This window comes from Malaya genurostris, chromosome 2, assembly GCF_030247185.1.
Source record: "Malaya genurostris strain Urasoe2022 chromosome 2, Malgen_1.1, whole genome shotgun sequence".
NCBI lineage: Eukaryota > Metazoa > Arthropoda > Insecta > Diptera > Culicidae > Malaya > Malaya genurostris.
The window spans coordinates 335268597-335293299 of NC_080571.1; the positions used below are offsets into that span (position 1 = coordinate 335268597).

Sequence of the window (24703 nt, forward strand, 5' to 3'; positions counted from 1 at the left end):
CAAACGATAGATATCGGTTTGACCGCTCCCCCCATGCACAGTGGTTTGAATTGACAAAACCGTGAACTTAATTCTCTAGCTGCTAAACCGTTGATCCGATATACATAGTTCCTTTGGAGAACTCATTCATAAAAGTATACCTCGTGATTTGATCACAATAAAAAATCCGCAAAGCCTACTACGATAAAAGTTCATTTCAACAACTGTTTTCTCTTAAGAGATATAAAAACGATGTCTTCGACAAAGTTTTAGAACTTTCAACGAGAAAAAACTTTGCTGAAGAAGCTATAGGTCTAACGCATAATGTTTCGGATATATGAAGCATTTTCGTTTGAAACCCCTTAAAATCATTTTTTTGTACATAACTTTTTTCGCAATTATTTTCTGTGTCTACTATGTTCAAGACAATAAATAAAAACATAAAATTACATATTTTTGTTGAAGACTGTGCACGGTTTGGCCTTTTCCCTACACTAACTTTAACTACTAATAGGAAGCAGGGTCGCAGACCAAAAGGCACATACATATACTTTTTGGAAAGTTTAAATCAAGTAATATAAAGCTACGAAGTGCGTAATGTGGCCCTTTTAAATTGTGTAAATGAGACAACAAAATATGGAGTGCTTTTTGACCATTTCCTTAGTAAAAACGTACATTAATAAAATCGTTTATCTTCATATCATGCGATTTTTGTGATACCGACCGATAAGTTACCTTTAGGCAACAACTTTTACAAGGGTTTTTATCAGGTTTGAGGATAGGAATTACTTTAGCGTTTTTCCATCTTTTTGGAAAGTAAGCTAATGAAAAACACTTGTTGAAAATTTTAACCAGGAGTCTCAAGGCAACATCGGGAAGATTTTTAATAAGAATATTAAAAATTCCATCATTACCAGAAGCCTTCATGTTTTTAAGTTTCCTAATAATTGATTTAATTTCATCGAAATTCGTCTCAATAATGTCATCTTGTAATAATACTTGGGTTGAAATATGATCATATTTCAGTGAGACACTTCATTTTCAATAGGACTCACAACGTTCAAATTAAAATTGTGGACACTCTCGAACTGCTGAGCAAGTTTTTGAGCTTTTTCGCCATTTGTAAGAAGTATTTGATTTCCTTCCTTGAGAGCAGGAATTGGTTTCTGAGGTTTCTCAAAAACCTTAGAAAGTTACCAGAAAGATTTAGAATATGGTTTAAGTTGTTCAACTTCTTTAGCGAAATTTTCATTTCGCAAAAGAGTAAATCTATGTTTAATTTCTTTTTGTAAATCCTTAACTATGTTTTTCATAGCAGGATCACGAGAACGTTGATATTGTCGTCGACGAACATTCTTCAACCGAATGAGCAGTTGAAGATTGTCATCGATGATAGGAGAATTTAATTTAGTTTGAGCTTTAGGAACTGAAAGATTTCTTCGATAATGTAATGATTCAAATTATCAATTGCTGTGTCGATGTCCGCAGAATTTTCTAAAATAGTTTCATGATCCACATGATTTTCAATGTGAGATCTGTAATCCAACCAATCAGCTCTATTATAGTTGAATATAGAACTAATTGGATTAATTATAGCTTCGTTGGAAAGTCTGAATGTTACAGGAAGATGATCTGAGTCAAAGTCAGCATGAGTAATCGGTTCACTACAAATGTGACTTTGATCTGTTAGAACCAGATAAATTGTAGACGGGGTTTTCACGGAAGAGAACAAGTCGGATCACTGGGATGAAGAACTGTGAAGTAACCAGCTGAGAGTTGATTGTTATTTGCCCACAATTCAACTGGACATGCTTAGCATTTAGGTCCTCTATTACGAAAAATTTCGATCGATATCTTGTGAGTTTTTGCAAATCACCTTTAAAGAAATTTAATTGTTCGCCGGTGCATTGGAATGGCAAATATGCTCCAGCTATAAAATAAATTCTATGAATGGTTTCAACTTCGATTCCCAAGCTTTCAATAACTTTAGTAAGGAAAGAAGGTAAAATTCGACGTTTAATTTGCCGTTGGACAAAAATGGCAACTCCACCACCCATTCCAGTAAACCTGTCAAATCGATGAACCACATAATGTGGATTGCTTTTCAATTTGACATTTGGTTTAAGAAAAGTTTCTATCGCAATGGCAATATGAATTTTGTGAACTTTGAGAAAATATAAAATTCATCTTCACTCGATTTTAAAGATCGAGCATTCCAATTTAAAATATTCAAATAATTATTTAACATCACTGTTAAATTTTAAATTCATTTTGATATTATTTGCAAATTGCCACCCGATTTGAAATGCTTCAAAAAGTGATGAAGTCGAATTCATTCGGATCATTTGAAAAAGTTGATCTGGTAGGTGGATCGTTTTATTTTCAGTTATATCGCCTAAATCGACTTAGTTTAAAGAATTGAATGACATTGAAGGAATATTGGTAGGTAAATTTCTACCTGTTACACTAGTGTAACTGCCATTAGAAGAAGATGATTTGGCCGATCTACCTATTAATAAATTGTGCTCCAGATTAACTGGAAGGCGTTCCTGTATTTTGATTATTTACATTAGGTAGTTTTCTACCTGTACCAAAGCGTAACTGTCATTAGAAGAAGATGATGACGAGGTCGATCTACCTGTCAATAATTTTTTTTCGTTAGAAGACGAATTGGAAGGCGTACCTGTTTTTTGTTTTAAATTCGAAGAAATCAGAAGAAGATTTAGGCGTGGCATTTGTAACGGTTTTTTGATTTTCAGGTATGTTCTGTAAATTTAAGGTCGTTGATTTGACTTGTTGTCTAAGCGAACGAGCGTTTAAAATTGTTTCCCTGACAGGACATTTCAAATAGTTGGATTTATGATTTCCATCGTAATTTGAACATGAAAATTTTTCAGTGGTTTCATTCATTGGACAAACGTCTTTCGAATGCGATTTACCACAATTCAAACACCGTATATCCATATGACAATTTTTCATCCATGGCCGAAGCCTTGGCAACGACGACATTGCGTTAAGTTTGCAATACGATTATGCCGTTTATAATGTTCTCAATGAATCATTAATGTGGGAAATGAAACGTACTTTTTCTAAAGTTTTCAAATTGTTTACATAGGTAAAGTTCATGGGAAATTCCAGAGCGTGGTTTAGAAGTACCATTCGTTCTTTTTTTCATAAGTATTACTTGGGAAGGGGCAAAATCAACCAATTCTTTTAGTTCATTTTTAATTTCATCAGTACTTTGATCATTTGAAAAGCCTTTCAAGACAGCCTTGAAGGGTCTGTCTGATTTTATGTCATATGAATAAAATTTATGAAGTTTCTCGGACAAATATCGAATAAGACGTTCGTAATCTTCCAATCCATCAACCAAGACTCGACATTCTCCTCTTCGTCCGATTTGAAATGAGACTTTTACTTCCGGGAGAAAAGTAGAAAGCTCAGTACGGAATGCTTTGAAGTCGGAAATCATCACCGTCACTGGAGGCGTCCATTTTGGGAATTTTTTAAGAATTTTCTTCTATGTCGCTACAATCGGATTCAGGAAGAGTCTCGTAAATATTGTTAGACGGCATAGAATCAACGGAAGGGAATTCCGTCCGTTGTCTTTTATTTTTACATTCAGATTCTATAAGATCGTGAATGTTATTAGAAAAATGTTGAATAACAGATTGTGATTTATTCCGCATTGAATTATTTTTAGCCTTAGGCTTGTTGCCTTTCCGGTTGGACGCAGACATTTTTGAAATGAATGCAATTTTAAATTAAATTAACTAGGCTAAGTTAGTCTTCGATTAGACTCCTAGTTTGGAAAAGACTTGATAAAGACTGATTTTGTGGTAGTCTTAATGAAGACTGATTAGTTCGAAGAATCGTTCTTCGGATAGCTAGCCTTAAAAAAGGCTGATTAATTTCTTAGTCTTGAAAAAGACTGATTATATTAGAATATCACTCTTTGTATAGCCTTGAGAAAGACTGACTAATTGCTAGTCTTTAAAAAGACTGTTAGTGATTCAGGTAGCCTTGAAAAAGACTGAAGCCTTGAATCAATGAATCTCTTGGTAGCCAGCAAAAATTTCCAGGAGCCAAGAGCTATACGCGTGCGGTGCGAACGACTGTTCAACACCGACTGGTTATTATTCTTTATTCTTAGTCTGTGCACGTCAAGTTCTGGCATTTCTCTTTTAAAGATGTCTAGACTCATAATTTAGATAATTTGATTTGATACTTTACCGTGTACGCCTGTATGTGAAGTTAAACCACTCACGCATTTTATTGCAATATTATTATCGTCCAAATGCTCCAGCATTTGTATTATCAACCAACTCTTTTGTGTTGTTAAAAATAATATGCAGCGCTGCTCTCACCAACACCAACAGTGCAAGAAATTTAATATAAAGTTACTTCACTGTTCTTCATTTTTCAATATACCTTTAAAGTAAAACTAATCGTCAATATAGATAAACGGTCATATTCATAGAAATTAACGTATTCCAATTTAGTTTTACATCGAGGATGGTTTTGAATCGAATTTTTTATTCAACTGATGTCCATTTCATAGTAAATCAGCCTTTCAAGCAGGCTACACTTACACATTTAAACACATAAAAATTAATCGCAGAAGACTTAAATTTCAACGATGTTTTTAGGCGTACTGGTAATGGTGTAAGATATCATCCATGAAATGAATTGGATTGGAATTAAAAGAATGGATAAGAAATATTCTATTGAAAGAATGAGTAAAACTGGTCGAAATTTAATGAGCCCGTTTATATGCTTCGTTAGTTCGATCAATTGCATACAAGAACGCATCATGAAATTATATTCAATCATAACACCATTGCACCAAAGCTACACTAACGACCGATTCCAATTTTTGGACATTTCTTACGAAGCTCTTTTTAATAAACCAAAAATAGTCGTTTTAGTACATGTTTTTGCTAAAAAAAATGGTCAAAAAAGCACTCGATATTTCGTTGTCTTATTTACACAATTTAAAAGGGCCACATTACGCACTTCGTAGCTTTATATTACTTGATTTAAACTTTCCAAAAAGTATATGTATGTGCCTTTTGGTCTGCGACCCTGCTTCCTATTAATAGTTAAAGTTAGTGTAGGGAAAAGGCCAAACCGTGCACAGTCTTCAACAAAAATATGTAATTTTACGTTTTTAGTAATTGTCTTGATAGATACAGAAGATACAGAAAATAATTGCGAAAAAAGTTATGTACAAAAAATTAATTTTAAGGGGTTTCAAACGAAAATGCTTCATATATCCGAAACATTATGCGTTAGACCTATAGCTTCTTCGGTTTTTTTCTCGTTGAAAGTTCTCAAACTTTGTCGAAGACATCGTTTTTATATCTCTTAAGGGAAAAAAGTTGTGGAAATGAACTTTTATCGTAGTAGGCTTTGCACATTTATTATTGTGATCAAATCACGAGGTATATTTTTGTGAATGAGTTCTCCAAAGGAACTATGTATATCGGATCAACGGTTTAGCAGCTAGAGAATTAAGTTCACGTTTTTGTCAATTCAAACCACTGTGCCATATCAGAATCCTTGAACGATTGTTAATCGCATTTCGCCTCATGCGCCCGCAAAAATATATCTAAAGTTTTGCAAGGGTTCAAGATTTACTTACACATACGTTCAATTGTATTTTAAAGCACAAACAAAATATTTTAAACTGGAGGCATATCAAATAAGACCAGCATACATTGCCATTTCAAGTGAAACAAATCACTAGGATAATATCGAGAACGAAATTGGCACACTGTCATCTATCTTGTTAATCCTGAAATAAAGGTATACACATCCAAACGATAAATAACGACCTCACCTGATTCTTTATCGGCACCGAGTCCGGCTGCAGATGTTCCACACAGGAGAACACGTACACCGTCTTCCCGTCCAGTGCCTGCTCCAAGCAGTACTCGTGGGAGGCGAAAATCTTGCCCGAATCGATCGTAACCGAACCGGTGTCCTCCTGGAGATTATCCGGATTGAATATGCCAGCGATGGCATGTTCCTTGCAGTCCGGGAAGCGGAAGCTCAGATCCACGTGAGTGGAGGAAACAATCCGGGCGCTGTAGCTAACGTGCGATTGGTCCAGCTTAACGCAGGTCTGATTTTCCTTGTCGTAGGCAAACGCTGGCCCACAGCAACGCCACACGGAGCTAGTCTTTTCCGGTGCCTGCAGCGAATCCATTCCGTTGTCCCGTGCGCAAACCAGGGCCACTTTCTCGTCCACGCAATATTCGGGTGAGGAAACTAAGGCATGCTTCTGGCTCAGAAACAGAGATCCGTTCCCCATCAGTAAGATTTGGTCCGTTGTGTAGGCACTAACCTTGCATCCCTCGGGTCGTTTGTTTTCCAGGAATTTCATATGCACCGGAGCGTTACCGACGTCGGTATAAATTTGATTTTTTGCCGGGAGGAACACTTTCGGAACCCATTTCTCAATGCCGCCGGCCACACACAGCTGCTGCACGTCGTCGTAATATTCACCGACTCGGCAGCACTTGTTGATGTACACCGGCTGCCGTTGAGCGGCACCGACGGAGACGCTGAACAGCACCAACAAAGTGCCGGCCAAAAGTGGGCCACACATTTTTGGCAATGCACTAACCGCCAACAAGTGCAGCCTTTTCTCTTTCATCTTGCTTCGCTGTTTTTTTTTGCTTCTTGCTCTTGCAAGACTTTCTCGAACTTGACCGAGTTCAACCAACCTGAACTGAACGAGCAGAAGAAGGTCTCGCTTGGGTTTTTTCACAGTTGTACGGTTTTTTTATCCACGTACTCTTCTCGCATTAATTGCAACAATTCACTTCACGCACCTCGTTTTTTTCTTCAATTTTTTCCGCCACTCGTCCCATTTTCTTCTGCGACGCACTTGACACTGAACAGCTCAGAATTTCTACCACCATAAAGCACTTGTTGATTATTTTCTACTTTCCACTTGTTTCTAAACGATTGCTGCTGCTACTCTTCGTTCATTTTTTTTTTTTTCAATTCATGCTCAATACCTAAAAAGGAAAAAAAAGACGCTTTTCTCCTCTTTCTGCTGGAGCGGACTGGCGTTTGCACGTTCCGCCGGACCCCTCGTCACGTATCACAAAAGCCACCGGCCGTTGGCACTGGTTTTCCTGCGCGGTAATTAAATACCATAAATCAGCCCGCTCTGGTGGCTCTAACCATGTGCCGAGCCTGCATCCAAATGCGAATCAGTTCTCGCGCCCATCGAACAGAACCCACTGAAAGATAGAAAGAACAAAAACAAAAAGTTAGCCATTAATTATCGATTCGGAAAGGGATTCGAACTCGTTAAGAAAGTGTGGATCTTCGGAATTAATTAAACCAGAACACCCGCCTTATCAAAATTCCTTGTCGCACCCGTAGGATCTACTGAAGCCTTCCCCAACCGAAGCGATGTTGACCGATCGACTAGCGTGATAGGAAAGAATCGGTTGCGTTGATAATTGCATTTTATATGGGCCAATGCACCGCCGAAACAGCGAACTTCCATGCAAATATGCAAACATGTCATGGACTAATGCCGCCGTATTCGGAAATTCGGATGCAACATCACAACAAACAGAACACAAGGCCCGGTCCGGCGTTCTTTCTGATCGTCAGTGCACTGCCGCCAGTGTGTTTGCGCAGTCGCTTTTCCAGGCACCCGAAGGACCAAAAGCGAGCAGCGAACACTCGGTGTCCTCGTAAGGATCCACCAGCACCACGGCACAGCTGGATGGAAAGTTTGAAAACGGGAAAAGGCTCCGAGGGTACAAATGCAAACAGACACCGGTGAACGGAGGCTGCTCTGCTTCATTCAGTCAGGGCTTTTGAGGAGGTGTTGTTTGTTTTAACCTGGGTCGAGTTTGGGTGTTGAAGCGAAAGCTGCGATGAAGAGATAAATTCATTTCATCGGTAAGGGTAAGGGCAGATTCGACACCATCAGCTAATCGAACCATATGCATTTCAGCATCATCGAACTAATGCAAGTGAGTTCTATCCTGCGATGGAAGATAGTACCGTCGTCTCGTGTCAGCAGGAATGGCTAACCAAACTTTTGCGACGTTCACAGTTTGTCTTGTAAAGTATGATGCAATTAGAATCTCGAACTAGATAAACAGCTCCGCCGTCTTGGGATTAGGTTTAAGTTTGTTGCAAGCAAATGAGTTGATGTGCTCTGATAAATTCAACAAGTTTCTAATCATCCAACAGTGGTCCAAAACTGGAAAAAGACGGTCATAAGTCTGTACTGACTTTCACTGACTTTTAAGAGCTAACGTGTCTTCGAAGAAGTTTTACATGATTATATTACGCTTCTTTTGAAAGTGGCACCTTAATTTTTGTTAAGGGGGTAGCACCAATTTCGAAAAAAAATAATTTTTTTTCACATTCATTTTGAAGAAAAAAATATTTGAAGTATTTTCACTGAAGATATAAATAACGTAAAGAATTCTTTTCTGAGATATATTCACTTTATTTTAAAAACAGTTTTTTGGATTTATCTACGTAGAATCTACCGCTATTACCTAAGAGTCTACTACAAAGTGCGCGTAAACACGCATAAACATGCTCTTGCTTGCACGCGCAACTTAAGCAAATTGTTGTGATTTTTATTTTGTTTACTTTTTGACAATTAACAATATTAGAGAAAATCTAAGTAGAACTCGGTGCAATTTTTAAGGCTTTTTCAAAGTTAGTTTTAAATATTGAAAATCCGAAAAATTATCAAGAGTTCAACACATTTAAAAAAACCTGTTTTAATCCACCTAGTGGTGTAATGATGCCTTTCTCATGCACAAATAATATTGTGGTATTCTATTCAAAAATTTTCTCTTCGATTTTTGAAAGAAACCCAAACATTGTTTATGCATAACACACAGAGTAAAACATTGCTTTGATTGCGTAAGTCATCCTTAAGAAAACGAAATAGGTTCACTATTATATGCACTTCCGGCACCGGAACCCGAGAAACGGTATAATCAAAGTCGGTTCGAACAGCCACCAACTAACATGACACACAAACTCTTCTAGTACGCACTCTAAATTACGATTTAAATGTTGGTTGCATCCGAAAATATTTTAAGTGACAATATACAATATTGAACACACTTTACCCTATAACTCCGGAACCGCAAGTCGGATCCGGATGAAATTCAGGAATTCCGTGTGGGAACACAAGACATTTGAATCTAAGTTTGTGGAAATCGGTCAAACCATCGTTGAGAAAAGTGAGTGAGATCCATTTTGGTATATATGATCACTATTTCCGGTACTTCCGGAACCGGATACCGGGAACCAGGATAGCCGGAATCGGTCAGCAATTTTCACTAGTCGGTTTTTCAAGTGATTGCATAACCTTTCTATATGAGAAAGGCAAAAATGGAAAAATGTTTTCCAAACAAAAGTAAGAAAAAGAAAAAGTATTGTAAAAGTACAAACCTTTACGAAAAGATTTCATTTCTAAACGTGTAAATAAATTGAGTTATCGCGAAGCAACACGTTTTTCAAAATGATATATTGATCGTGCGACGCTCACTTACACACTAAGATTTAATTCCTTTGTTCCAGTGGCGTATCGTCTTTATGTGCACCTCGTGCACTGCACAACCGGGATAATTGAAAGAATTAACTGAAATTTGTTGTGCTCACTGTCACGTTTGGCTCTGTGAAAACTTGAATGCACATCTTCAGAAGAGGCTTCAGTGGTTAATGCGTATGGTAGTTGAAAACAAATGTCTGTTTCCAGAGCTGGCAGTTCACAGATTAATCTGAGTTTCACAGATTCTGAATATGATGCACAGATTTTCACAAATTCCTTGAATCAATAGCAGATTTACAATTAGCTCTTAAATGTCTTCGAATTGCTAGGAAAAACAATGTCCTACAGAGCGTTTCAAAGTGGCGGAACCTTTTTATTTACTCAGACTGAATTTTTGGTTCGAACACAGATTTAAAAAAATTACCAAGCATCCTTGGCTGCCTGCAACGTCGAAGCGATTTTACTGATTTTATTGATCGATTTGCTCGAAGTGCAGTGCGTGGATTTTTTCTACTGTACCGATGATACTAAATATGCTTAATAGAAAAAATCCAAAAATAAATAACGATATTTCATTTAAAACACAAGCAAATATCAACTCCTCAATCTTTACTTTTCACTTACAATGAACTGTTACATGTGATATAATCAGTGCACAACCCGTAAATTTTGACACGAGATGCCACTGCTTTGTTCGGTAATATTTTTGATGAGAAATTTTGGTAATCTATAGAAATGACCGATATTTCGGTACATGAGTTTTCTTTTACAATAATTATGCAAATTTTTACTGGTCGATCAGTCTTATGTAAATTTTCATTACAGAATTTTGTAAATAGATATACAATTGATACGGTAAATCTGAATAGTTGCCGAGTACGGTAAAAACCTTACTGTCCGTATGGTAAAATTATCTTCCAATAACCGAATTTCTGTGAAAACTGATTGTCATGAAACTAACTGTCAAACAGTTTTTAGTAAGTGTCTTTTTATTAACCAAACAAAAAAATCTTGAAGAGTTCATCGAATGGATTGAGGTACATCATGCAAAAGTTTTTAAAGCATTTGAACCACTAAAAGCTTTTTGTTTACTTATAGGCAGAAAATAATTTTGTATCACTTGTCCACTTGCTGCCTACACAAATTCGAGGGTAATTTCTTGTAGAGTCGACGGATTGTGCAGTGTTTTGGAAGGCGCTCATAATTCCGGTCAGCCGGAACATTTGACATTTTTTTGTGGAATAAAACCATAGCCACAACAGGTTGGAATTTCCTTCATTCGTTTTTGTGAATTTGTGTTGTTTTTTGAAATCCGAAAATCAAAATTTTAACCAAAGGAAAACGAACAAACAATGAATTACCGAGCAATCAGTTATATCCAATTGGTTTACAGTGTACGGTAGTTGTTTGACAGTTCAGCAATTACCGAACGATCGGTAATTAATTGAATTACCGAACTGATTACCGAAGGTTCAGCTGTTGAAAATTCGGTAAAAAATTACCGAATTCTGCGAAATTTTCTAATTGGGTAGAGATGTGCGAAACAGCTCCGAACCGATCAGCTCACTAGATGGAATCGATTCAATGTATCAGCTCATCAGCTCATTTAAATTGTACTGAAGGTTAGTTTTGAGCGTCGTTTTTCTTACTCCGTTTTTTCTTTCATATGCATGATCGAAATCATTGATGCACAAAGAACAATGCTATGCGAACTAACTTGTCTGTGAATTTTTATTACGTCACATTTGAGAATATCTGCAAAAGTGGCATCCCTGAATGTACCTTAGCCTACTGAGTGAGAGGTAAGATTTCTCATAGACAATGGGCCGTATGAATAAAACGTAGCATGCTTGAATTTCGGTAGTAAATGGTACGTGTGGATCACGTTCCTGTCAAAACATGCTACAAACTGTAGTATTTACTACAAGTTTTCGGTAGGTAGCTCTAGAGGTTGCTACTCGTGTGTTTGCTGATAAAGTGAAGTACAGAAATTAAAAAAGTGGCATTTTTACAGATGTAAGTACGTTTCTTGCTTTGTGCATGCTTATGCCTGCTTTTCCTGCTCTGTGTCGATAGAGGTATGCAGTAAATGCTTAAATTCGGAAGTAGCATTAACTACATATTCGAACTTGTTTTTTATTCGTTCCAAACCGCGTTATACTCTGTAGACTTTGTTTTTGAGAAGATACTACAAACAACAGACTTTACTACATTTTATTCATACGGCCCAATAACTCATTCAATCTGTTAAAGAACGTTAGATACACATTTGGAAACCGAACAAAAGCCCATGCACACATTTCTTCTCATTTATAACTCGCTCTTCAAGAGCCGAAGATCCGTTCAGCTCGTAGCTTGTTTCCACCTTACCAGCAGGGATGCCAGGTCATTTTTTTTTCAAAAATTTGTGATCAAGCCAAAAACCTGTCTGTGCCAAATCTGTGCACGTTTCCCCGTTTCCATAATAGCTGATCGGAATCATTTTGGTAAGCAGAAAAAACGGTCTCACTATTTCCTACCGCTCTGTAATTTTTGGTGCTAAACTGTGATCAATTTCAAAAATCTGTTATCGATTTCAGAATCTGTGTAAATCTGTGACCATTCTCAGAAATCTGTGCCATTTTTTTAAATCTGTGCAAAACGTTGAAAATCTGTGAAACACAGATTAATCTGTGAACCCTGGCATCCCTGCTTACCAGTGCGGTGAACTGGTGAGCTGCGGTTCTTTTAAAAAGTGCTGTGGGCTATCAGATCACTTTAAAGATTCGATTCACTGGAATAGCTCAGGAACGAATTGCCCATCTCTACGCTCACTGCAAAAGTGAGTTACAGAAATAGCAGAAGCGTGACGCCCTCCGTTTCTTAACCATTCATGGTTTCAGCATGGCCATAGGGAAAATGAGTCACATGAATAGTACTCAGGATATTCTCATTGGAAAGTAAATTGGATTAGGAATATATTTTCCTATAAGTATTGTAAAAGTTTGCTGCATTAAGTTGCATATTTCGCTTCGGTACAAGGTTTCCTAGGTCAAAATAGGTAAAATGATGTATAACTTTTACAAAAAAAACCTATGCATTACCTTCTACAAGTGATGGAATATTATATTTTCTACAATTATTCCAAACAAAGTATGTATAACAAATAATTTGAAACAAGTTATGATTAGAAAACTAGTTTTAAGGGGGTTGTCATAAGTCAACAACTAAAACTAACTTAGAAAAGGCATAAAAAAAGTTCCATCGAGTTCCACTTAGATTTTTTTTATAGTATTGAGCATACCTTTTCCTGTAAATTTTGTAAAAATCAGCTGCATAAAGCTTCATATTTCACCGAAGCGAAAGGTAAGGTTTCATCATAGGTAAAGAAAAGATAAAATGTTGTATATCTTTGCTAGGAAACAACAAACCTATGCACTACCTTCAACAAAAATATGGGATTTTTTATTTTCTTCCATTATTCCAAACAAAGTAGGCATAAAAAACATAACTCGAAACAAGTTATGAATAAAAAACTGGTTTTAAGCGGGTTGCCATAAAAACGCTTTGTATATCCGAACCGGTGCGACCTACACTTTTGGCATATTTGACAAAGTAAATTATTTTCAATAGTTCTAAAACTTTGTAGAAGAAAAAAAATCTATCTTTTCAGAAAAAAAAGTTATGGTTATATTTTTTTTGTCAAAGTAGGCCATGAACAGTTAGAGATAGAATCAAATTACGCGGCATATATTTGTTAATAATTTCTTAAAAGCAACTATATGCATTAAAAGAACGGTTTGGCAGCTACTGATTTATGTCCACGTTTTTATTGATTCGAACCATTGTGCATCCGTTGGGTCTTGTCTGATGTCTGCCATCTGTGCGGTTTCAAACCCAACTTTGCTACTGAGAGTGTTAATTTGTAATCTTCCTGGCCGGACACGGATATATCTAACAGATTTAGAGAAGTTTGTTGACATCAGCTCGATAAATTTTGAAGCAATATTATCATTACATACAAAGATTAAGCTGCCATTACCATTGGTAACATTTCAAACAAGTTGTTCTGTAACTAAGATCAATTTTCACTTCTTCTTCTACCATTTACTGTGAAGATTTGTATAATATATGTAAACAAAATTACAAAAATGTTGATAACATAAAACAAAGGAGTTCAAAGACCTGAAAGGCAAAATAGACTAGCATTTATATTCACAGCTTACTTTGATCGACATTTTTTGTTTCAAGCAGCGTTAGTCAAAACAATCGAGCTGATTACAGTTTGTATCGGATTTAATGGCATCATATTTTTGAAGTAAATTGAGCTTCGAAAAAGCAGAAACGACGATAAAAAGGCAACTATTATAGAAATTTACTTCATGTTTTTATAGAATCAGGAACGCAATGCGTTCACGCTTAAAATAAAATCCATTATGAAATATTGCATACTTAGAGAAACATTTCAAAATGAATCATGATTTCTTATTTACTGCAATAATAATCATCTAAAATTACTCCTTCGTTATGAATGATATTCTTAGGCTATTCGCAACGCGGTGATGGATATCGGTTCTAAAATTACAGACCTTCGTATAATTTAAAACTTTCAAAAACAAAACTCGAGCTTGATGATCTCAACGCAAAGAATTGAAATCTGTTCTATATATTTCTGTAAATGTATTAGTGTTGTGTCTATTAACTATAATGTTCAAATCAGAAACAAACAAACAAAATAGATGATTTCGATAACGATATGAATTTTTGACAGGAACTTCTAGAATTTCTGGATCATAGAGAGCTAGAATGCTTCTAAATGCAACTGTATTATTCAGTGCAAAACATTTAAAGCAGTATCAACATAAACTGCTACGCTTTGATGAGGCAAAGACGAAACGTAGAACAAATCAAAATCGGTATATGCTCCTCGCATAAATTTGGGGGTTAACTATTTTCCCCTTACAATTATCCTCGATGGCTTTTTTGGTCATTTGTTGCTTTCAAAATGTTTATTTCACGTTAATGGCCAACGTTTCGAAGGATTATTCCTTCATCTTCAGGGCAACTATAAATTTACTCAACAACAGAATTTTACTCACAACGATTACAAACATTTTTCGTAAAGTGGGTTGCAACATCAAAAATAACAGATGCAGAAACGACTAATCTGCACTAAAAAGCACGAAATATACGAACACAATTTTGAATGTTATTTTATTTTGAATTTATCAACTTAGTTAAAACTTACACAAACACTTCCTACACACAACGACTCAGATTGAGCATTAAAATATTTCAAGTAGTGTAGCAAACAGTAGAGCAAAAACTAGAGGGAGACAGATGAGTGATGATAGACAGCGAACAGGTAGGAGATGTACTAATACAAGGAAGCGAGAAAGATAGTCAATGGTGCGAGGAAAAGCAACAAACCGGAGTAAGTAGCATTAAAATTGTGCGTCTCGGCGCTGAAATTGATGAATGTCGGTGAAAATGTGGCACATTGCCAGAATTTGCAACTCGTTGGTTCTGTTAGTCATTTTGCCATCTGTTATTTTGAAATTTACAAATTTTAGTTGAATCGCGATATTTGTTTTCAGATGAGATCTTGAGATGGATGCGTTTTTGACGTGATATTGACATAGTCTCAAATAGCGAAACGCTATTGAAATGTCGTTCGACCTGACGCAAAGTAGAGTTTATCTTGATTAGATCGACTTGTGTTTTACCCTGTAAATTGAAATGTTAAAAAATTTTTTTTTCAAGCTCACAACTTCAAATCGTGTCGCTCGTATTGGAACAAAGGTCACACTTCTGTTATTTGAGATATACTAAGATAAATTTATATTTTCGACGTAGCCCTTAATTGGTATGATCATGTTCCGTGAGAGAAAGATATTTCTCAGATTCGAAAAAATGCACACTTTTTTGACACATGCTGTAAATCTTCGTTTTGCGATTTTCATCGAGTTTGCAGCCAACGTAAAACGCACCAAATAGCACCATCAGATTCGATAGACACTGTTCGTTTTCTCATGTTTAGCGTTCAATAGGCGCCAATTCTCAAATATTTGATTCATAATTAACACGTGTCAAATTAATTCTAACGAAAGATAAGAGTTTATTTAGTATATATTCACGTTTATACAAATTTTTGCTATAGCGATTACAGAGGTGTTGTTAATGCCGGGTCTAAATAAAATATGAAAACAAAACATACAGAGGTGTGAATAATGTGGTGTATTTACATCCTATATGCTCTTAGGAGCGGCAGTTGGTCATTTCAAACATTTGTTTGGTGTTTGGTGTGTTGTCTACTTTTTCCTTGATTGATTTATTGTAATAACTATTTCACTAATTAGGAGTGAAATATTGTAAGACTGTTGTCAATATTACGTGAAATGAATAAGCATTGTTCGAATAGTGGAAAATAGGTCTGAACACATAATCCTCAAACGAACCGAATCCATAAAAACACCCAACTCTTCATATTACTTTATGAAAACGTGCCAGTTTTTTCGAGAAACAATTCGATTTTTTTCTGTACGGTATATTTTAAATAACAGAGATTTCTTTTGCTCGGTCCTAATTTGGCACGGTACGTATCCTTCGGGTTGACGGTTCAATACAATACAAGGACACTGGTCTTATGTGCGAGCCTCGACCTGGAAGAATTCGTAGTATCAGTAGGAACGTAGTACTAGCCATGCAATAATTCTGTATGCTAAAAATTGCGTGCAAATATTTTTCACCTTTTTGTGAAATAATTTGGGCTCATTTTTGACATTAATTAATTATGATTGATTCGAGAGATTCACAAAACCGCTGAATCATCTGTTAATGTCACATATTCGGCATCATTTCTCAAACCAAGCGCTTGACATTTGCGTAACCTTTTTGTATGAGAAGAGTGATGCTAATCTAAACAAACTACTTAGTGGAATTTTCATATATCTTGAAAAATCACCACAGGAGGGGGAGGTTGGTTTTTTTCAAATGAAACTTCCAAAATTGAAAAAAAAATGTTTTTTGAAGCCAAAAGTCTTAGACTTGCATGAAACGTCGAGATTTAGTGTCATCTCAAAAAAACATTTTTTGAAAAAAAAATCGACTTTCTGAGACAGAAAAATTTTGAGATTTTTTTAAGTCACAGTAAGTCGATATTTAAAACAAAAATTTTTTTCGGGATGACACTAAATTTGGACTTTTCCCTTTCAATTTCACTGAGTGGAAATTTTATATATGTTGAAAAACTAACAAAGGAAGGGAGAAGGGGGGTTTGTTTAAATGAAATTTCCGAAATTGAAAAAAAAATTTTTGATGCCAAAAGTCTTAGATTTATTGTCATCTCGGAATTTTTTTTTTTAAATCAACTTTCAGGGACAGAAAAATTTTTAGATTCTTTTAAGTCAGAGAAAGTCGATAAAAACAAAAAAAAAATTTCGAGATGAGCATAAAAAATTCGATTTCGGAAATTTCTATGGTGATTTTTCACGAACGAAAATTTTCAAACCTTTACCACCGAATTAGTTCAAATTTCGCATTGGAACTTTTTTCGAGATGCCTTAATGTTCAATCCCTATATTATTTTCTTCGTGTTTATGACAGTGCATAGAACAAAAATGACTATTCTGCCTTTCACTATTTTCGGCAAAAAGTAGTTTTGAAAAAAGTAATATCCTGGTTTTATTTATGTTTCATACACTTCTTGAGACTCCACATTGTGTTCGCCATATTCAAGCCAACAAAGGTTGTTTTGTTTGCATTTTCGTTATCATAACGTTGGGAAAACCTACCGATAACTATCAGGTGTACTACTTTGCTTCCGCCGTTTTTCGATAGGTGACTGTACCGGCTGAGGCTGGTTAAAATACATAGATGAATATTCCCTTTAAAGTGAGTGTGTACAGTGCCTAACGAATTGTCATTGCCGTTTCAGTGATAGTTGTTCTTGTTTTCGTATTATTCACGCTCGAAAATGTCTGTTTATGTGCCCAATTCTCGCCATTTGCGGGAAGTTTTACTTTTCTGTTACAATTCGAAAAAATGCAACTGAAGCGCATCGAATGCTTTCAGAAACTTACGGTGATGCTGCTCTGAGTAAAAGAACGTATCGGAAGTTTTTTCAACGTTTTAAAAATGGTGATTTCGATATCGAAGACAAACATGATGGTGGAAGAGAAAAAAAACCTTCAAAGATGAATAACAATTTACTACGAGCTCTTAAAACCGGGTGGAATCATCACAGGAGATCGCTACCGAACGCAACTGATGTGCCTTAGTCGCGCGCTAATAAAAAAGCGCTAAACAGTATCAAGAGCGACATAACAAAGTCATCCTCCAACACGACAATGCTCGGCCTCACGTCGCAAAAGTGGTCAAAAAGTACTTGGAAGCGCTGAAATGAGAAGTCGTGCCCCACCCGCCGTATTCCCCAGATGTCGCCCTTCTGACTTCCACCGATTTCGTTCGATGGCACACGGCCTGGCAGATCAAAATTTTCAATCCTTCGAAGAGTTGGAAAAGTGGATGGTGTCAAAAGAGGACTCCTTTTTTCGAGCCGGGATCCGAAAATTTCCGGAAAGATGGGAGAAAGTTGTCACGACGGACAATACTTTGAATAATACATCTGTAAGCACTTTTTCGCAATAAAGCTTTAAATTTTGGAAAAAACGGCGGAAGTAAAGTTGTACACCTAATATCTGAATCAATGAAGAAATTATATGTTATAATCTTATAATATCTAAGTTATTGCTATATAAATTCACAGTAAAGATTCACATATACATTAACGTATTTATAATGGTTTCGCAACGGAAATAAACCTTTTTTCAACTAGTAGGTAAAAGCATAGCTGTGATTAAAGATATGTTAGAATCAAGTAACGATAACTTACAAATGATAGTTCAGTGTTTACGTTATAAAGAAACACTGCTGCCACCTTGTTTTAACCAGTATAACATAAAAAAACATGTTCGTGCTCTTGTTGCAACACAGTTGGGTTAAGTGGTTTCAAAACTAGTTACGGGTTGCTACTATTGAAGTCAAATAAATTTATTTTCAACTAGTAGCTAGAAGATTTATTCAATATGATACAAAGATTTTATGATTGGAAACCTAAATAACTATTTCGTAACTAGTTATGTTATGATGAAACATTGCTGTCATCATGTTTTAATCAGTATAACATAAAACACATATTCGTGCTCTTGTTGCAACATAGTTTGGACTTTGTCGTATCAGAACTAGTTGCGGATTGCTACTTGGGTCCGACTCAATAATTACAAAATAATCCGAAAAAGTTAAATAAAAAAAGAAGCGTGGTTTTAATTTTTTTGATAATTTTTATTTTAAAGCTGTTATTAAAACCTACAGATTGATGGCTATCCCATCCGTGCCTTTTGAAAAAATGAAGAAGATACAGCTAAAACAAATTACAGATATGTTCGAAATTTCAATTTCTCGTTGTCAGATAATCATTTAAACAGTAGAATATTATTCTACAGGTTAAAGGCAATAAATTTGTTCATGATATCCTTTCTTCTGAAAGTAGCTGTTCTTGAGATACTTGGATATTTGATTATAACACCATTTTTTTTTTATATTTCCATGAATTGTTTATTTGCTTGCTATATCTACAATTATTACATGTACATGAATAATTCTTAATTATATTTAAGGTTTACGCCCTTTTTAAAAATCTGTCGTGAGTCGGAATGACCTCTCAATTAGTTCAAAACTTAAACTTATGGTTTGCCATACTGAAGCTATGTGCAAAGTTTCATCAAAATCGGAGAAGGTCGATTCTGATTTTGTCACTTTTTCGTCTACTCATTCCTGGATTTGCTCGATATTTTTTTAGATTACACCAGATCTCGACGTTTCATGCATTTCAAAAACATTTGACATAAAAAAAATCGATTTCGGAAATTTCAAAACTTTTCTGAGTCCCGAAGTCGATGTTTAAAAAAAAAAAATTTCTGAGATAACACCAGATCTGGACGTTTCTTGCATTTCTAAGATATTTCGCATCAAAAAAACATTTCTTTGATTTTGTGTTTTTACGCGAATTTCCAAAGCTACGCGGTTTGTTTTTTACCTTAATTCCCGAAGTTCCACGTAAAAAGAGACCTCAGTGTACTTCTTGTAGAATTGAATGTAGATAACTTTCTTCGTTTTATTAATTTGAAGCAAATGCTTCTGTGACAGAGGTAGATTGGCTCCCTACGCAAAGTATCAATTTCTAGTACTTAAGGTCGAAAACAAAATCGATCAAAGCGGTTCCTTTCGATCGTTTAGTTTACTCATTTCGAAATAGTTTTACCATTCAGTTCGATTATTTAGCCGACTATCTTGAGTGAGGTATGAAAGCAAAGTGATACTTCCGAGCAGGCACGTACCCAGAGGGTACGAACGCAAGCGCACTTCCAATACATGTTTGGCTGGATCCATTATAGTACACCAGAGCAGAATGATTATCCAACAATGAACTGAAGTCAGCACGAGTTCTTCCAAGCGACACGAATGCCTCAAAGGAGGCTCAATGGGTCGAAAATATCATGATGTTTTTCTGAAATTGTCATAGTACATTTTTGGAGGACCACCTCAAAACTAAAAAGGCAAGTATTGGTGTGCATAGAAACATTTGTACTATGGTCAACAAATATGAGCTTCAAACTTAGAAGATATTTTTCGTTCTCCACTAATCGGAGTAAGGAAGCTATCGCGGACCACAATCGCAAATGTTGTGGATTGTTGTGCTCTATAAATGTACATTTAGAAGGTCTTAGACATGTGTGACAGAAATTGCATGACCCTACTTCAGAGAACCGAAGACCGGAAACAGCTAAAGCCAAGTTGGTTTTAAAACCAACTAACAAGATCTTGAAATTGACACAGTTTTGAAACAAGTGAAGGTGATTTTTCTGCTTTTTGTAATCGTTACTTCTAATGACAATTTGAAATTTTCAACCCTCATCACCATGTATTTTCGGATCTAGAAGGTATATCTCTATGTCTACGGGATAATAACACCGCTTTCTCCGATGCTTCAGAAATTTTTGAAGTCAACTGGCCCCTCCGGAAATGAAATCCTGGGCACCTGCTTCAGAGTTGATACTATTGAATTTTTATATGCCTTTTATTTATACAAATTTCGAAAAGCGGATTTGAACAATTTTTTATAGCTCAAAGATTAATTGCACTTTCAATACCAGGTCTCACATCACATTAAAAGCCAAACGTACTAAGTTTAGCTATTGCGTGATGTGATATAATAGAAGATAAAAATACAAAAACTACGTTGCGTTCCTCAGTAGCAGCGAAAATCCATACGTTCGGCATACATTCAAAGTGTCATTGGCGAGTCGTTTTGCGTACACTTCCTGTTCCATGCATAATGGATGCATCGCTATAAAAGATCAATAACTTTCCTCGACTCAACAACATAAACACTAACTTCATGACTAATCCTCCTTCGGTTACCTCACTTATTTCGGCTTACGTAGCGAAACACAACGAAAGGTTATTGTCATTGATTGTCGCTCTACACGTGTATTACTAGCATATGTCCGACCGATCGATCCCCGTTCCGTCCGATCGGTCTCTATCCGGCTGGCCTCAATTGCTAGATCATTCGCGTACGATCGGTTGGTCGGTCGGTCGCTCGCACGCGCACTCACATAATTCAATTAATTAGTCACACACAAAATGCGGATCTCTTCACCACGCTTCGATCCCGTCCCTTCCCTGGTTTGATTAGGCCGTTTCGTACGATCCGGCGACCATCGTCCAATACCGTAACGGGTGCGGACACAGAAATTGCAAGAATGAAAATAAACATGTGTTTCTATCAACACACCGCGCAACTGATATACTTCATCAACCCGTTTCCATGATCACCATATGCGCACACACACACGTTCGGTAGGCTCGGCAACTCCGCGGTCGTACTCGGGGTAAGTCTGTGGCCAGCAAAATACTAAACAGCAAAGTCGCCGTTTTCTTAGTCCAACCCGGCAGCACAACATCCATTATGTACACATTTATAGCGACAAACGCAACTGTGCTTCGACAGTTATTTATTGTGGGTACGATCGTTGGGCGATCAGTCAGTCTTAGTACTGTGCTGATGCGTTGTTGCCCTTCTTGGCTTCTCCAAACCTCCCTGCAGTTCCTGCTCCAGCACAACGACCCGCTAAATCGGTGGCCGTATTCGCCGTTTTCCGTTTTTTTTCGGCTGACGCAACTTTGTTTTGGTTTTCTACTTCATTCAGGTACGCGCGTGTGTGAGCTTGTCTTCATGGAAATAACTCGTTACTCGGTTACACAGCCATGGAACCATGCATCGGTTGAAGAAGAAAGCTGTGATACTTCAACGAACAAGATATGTAAATTAGGTTTGGCAGAACGAGGATTAGACAGACAGTGGAAGAAAGTTGCGGGCAAAGAAGAACCGAAGATTGGTTCTCACAGTTTCGATTCTAACACAGGGCGAATTTATGAGATGGCATAATTGATGGAAATCGGTTTCTATGCTGACGACGAGTTATGTAAATCTCTGCTAGTGTAAATGGAAATTCGGTGCTTTAACCTTGAACACAGAAGGGATCGAATAAAAATTAATGATTTAAGCAGTGGGAACAGTGAAATTTTTATTAATCGTGCTCGGTTTATTGACTCGTCATATTAATTGTAGCCCGTTGTTGGAAAAGAAATAATCTGCTTTAACAGGCATAAAATTTTTATATTTAACTTTTTTCGTGTTTTTTGAAACTTCTGTTAGTCGAGTGAATGAAAAGCAATATGTTGCCCATGATTTCGCATAAGAAGCAAATGCACCTCTTTCTAGAACAGGTGCCTCTACTTCAACTGAATAAAACTAAGCGTTTTATCTTCATACAAATACATATCCATTTTGGAACATAAAAACATCAACGCAAACGATGGATATGTTCGAAAAACCATGTCGCAGTACTGAGGAATTCTCTCTACCGAAAAGTGGAACAGTTTCCTCTATATCTTCAATGGCGTATGTTTGTTACACATGCGCTCAAACTTCTTATGTGACATGATGTCAGTACACAATGATTTTTTTTAAATCGCATATCACCTATAACGTTGCTAACTTTCATCGATCTGCCAATGCTTATCGTGCTCTTAATGCTAGTTTATACAAAGCATATGTACTTCGCATGCAGACTAGTCTAAGACGTAACCCTCGTTGTTTTTGGCGATTCGTTAATTCGAAAATAAAAAACTCATCTGTACCTACGAATGTTTTCCTCGAGGATGAGGCTGCCCAATCAGTTTCTGAATCTTGTGAATTGTTTGCCAGGCATTTCGCTGGTGTGTTTCATAGTCATCTGACTTTAAATGAAGAGACGGAGACTGTTGTTTTAAATCGATGTATTGGTGCATTGGCTGAACCGTTGAGTACAATTTTTAGTCGATCTTTTGAGCAGGCTAAATTCCCGTGCATATGGAAGCAATCCTACATTTGTCCCATATTTAAAGATGGCGATCGGCGAAATGTTGCTAATTACCGTGGAATTACCAGTCTCTCTGCATCATCTAAACTTTTCGAAATGATTGTAAGTGATGCCATATTAGATCGAGTGAGGAATAACGTTTCATTTGATCAGCATGGATTTATACCAGGAAGATCAGTTTCGACGAATCTGTTAACATTCACGTCTAAGTGTATCATGGAGGAAAAAACTCTAATGGATGTTGTCTACACTGATCTAAAAGCAGCATTTGACAAAATTGACCACGAAATACTTCTTTGTAAATTATATCGTCTCGGCTTCTCTGCACAGCTCGTGTCCTGGTTAAGATCGTATCTGACTGGTAGAGTATTACGAGTGAAGTTGGATAACTGCACATCATCTCAATTTACGAACAATTCAGGAGTTCCTCAAGGTAGTAATTTGGGACCATTACTTTTTGTACTGTTTTTCAACGATGTCTTATTTGCTTTGCAAAATGGCTGCAAATTGATCTATGCAGACGATTTAAAATTGTACCCCGTAGTTCGTACCGTAGGGGATTGCCAGCGGTTACAATATCTAATAGAATTGTTCGTAGATTGGTGTCACAGAAACAAGCTAATCATTAACGTGGCAAAATGTCAGGTAATTACAGTATTGGTGGCTCTGTTCTGACTAGAGTAAACGAGGTGAGCGATTTAGGAGTATTGTTGGATGAAAAACTGACCTTTGATTCACATCGATCACTGATCATTTCAAAAGCTTCACGTCAGTTGGGATTTATTTCAAAAATCGCAAAGGATTTTAAAGATCCTCATTGCTTGAAGGCATTATACTGTTCACTAGTAAGACCTATTCTTGAGAACGCTTCAACAGTTTGGTTACCGTATCAGCTATCGTGGTGCATGCGAATTGAACAAGTTCAAAAGCGATTTGTTCGTTTAGCATTACGGAATTCACCGCGGAGAGATCCCTCGAATCTTCCACCATATCCGGATAGATGTCAACTAATCGGAATCGAATCGCTGTTACGTCGCCGTAATATACAACAGGCAGTATTTGTTGCAAAACTGATCAACGGAGAAATCGATGCACCGGAATTGCGATCCGAAATTAATTTTCGAGCACCGAACAGAACCCTGCGGAATGGCACTCTACTTCAGCAAAGATGTCATAGAACTAGTCTTGGATATAATGAACCGATAACCGCTGCCATTCGATCATCCACTGCTGTAGAAGATCTTTTTGAGTTTGGCGAATCATCCAGTCGCTTCGCTAGTAAAGTCAAACGATCTTCTGTGTTTTGATATTTTTTCTAGTCTTTAGTTTTTGTTTTTAATTAAATTATGTGTATTTTGTTTTTAATAATGTTATGTGACTTTAGTTTTAGATGTATTGTGATAATTATTATGTGTTATTTTTTAAAAGATGGTAGTTTTTGCGCCCGTTTGAGAATGACATATTTGATGTTCAACTAAAATGGGTTTTTCTCCACCCATATCCATGTAGATTTCGTATCCGATGGATATTACAATCATAAATAAATAAATAAATAAATAACCTAAGAAGCATACGTTATTACACTTCAATGACAATAACTTATATAGAATAAATTTTTGGAATAAATTGAAGCCATAACAACGTGCACTACAACTGCTATGCAACCTACGGAAAATGTAAGAGGCGGAGCTTGTGCGACTAA

General features: G+C 36.5%; 1 protein-coding gene across 7 annotated transcripts in view; it reads right to left on the reverse strand.

Moving 5' to 3' along the window:
• LOC131431671 (probable G-protein coupled receptor Mth-like 1) overlaps nt 1–24703 on the reverse strand; it is a 312811-nt gene that overhangs the window by 282957 nt on the left and 5151 nt on the right. For 6 of the 7 annotated variants that reach the window (XM_058597523.1, XM_058597521.1, XM_058597522.1 and 3 more), the window contains exon 2: nt 5822–7235. In XM_058597523.1, coding sequence (XP_058453506.1) covers nt 5822–6640 — 819 coding nt within the window. In that variant the 5' untranslated portion in view covers nt 6641–7235. Of the gene's footprint in view, nt 1–5821; nt 7236–20995; nt 21137–24703 lie in introns of those variants that run through there. The other variant, XM_058597520.1, reaches the window with a different exon arrangement.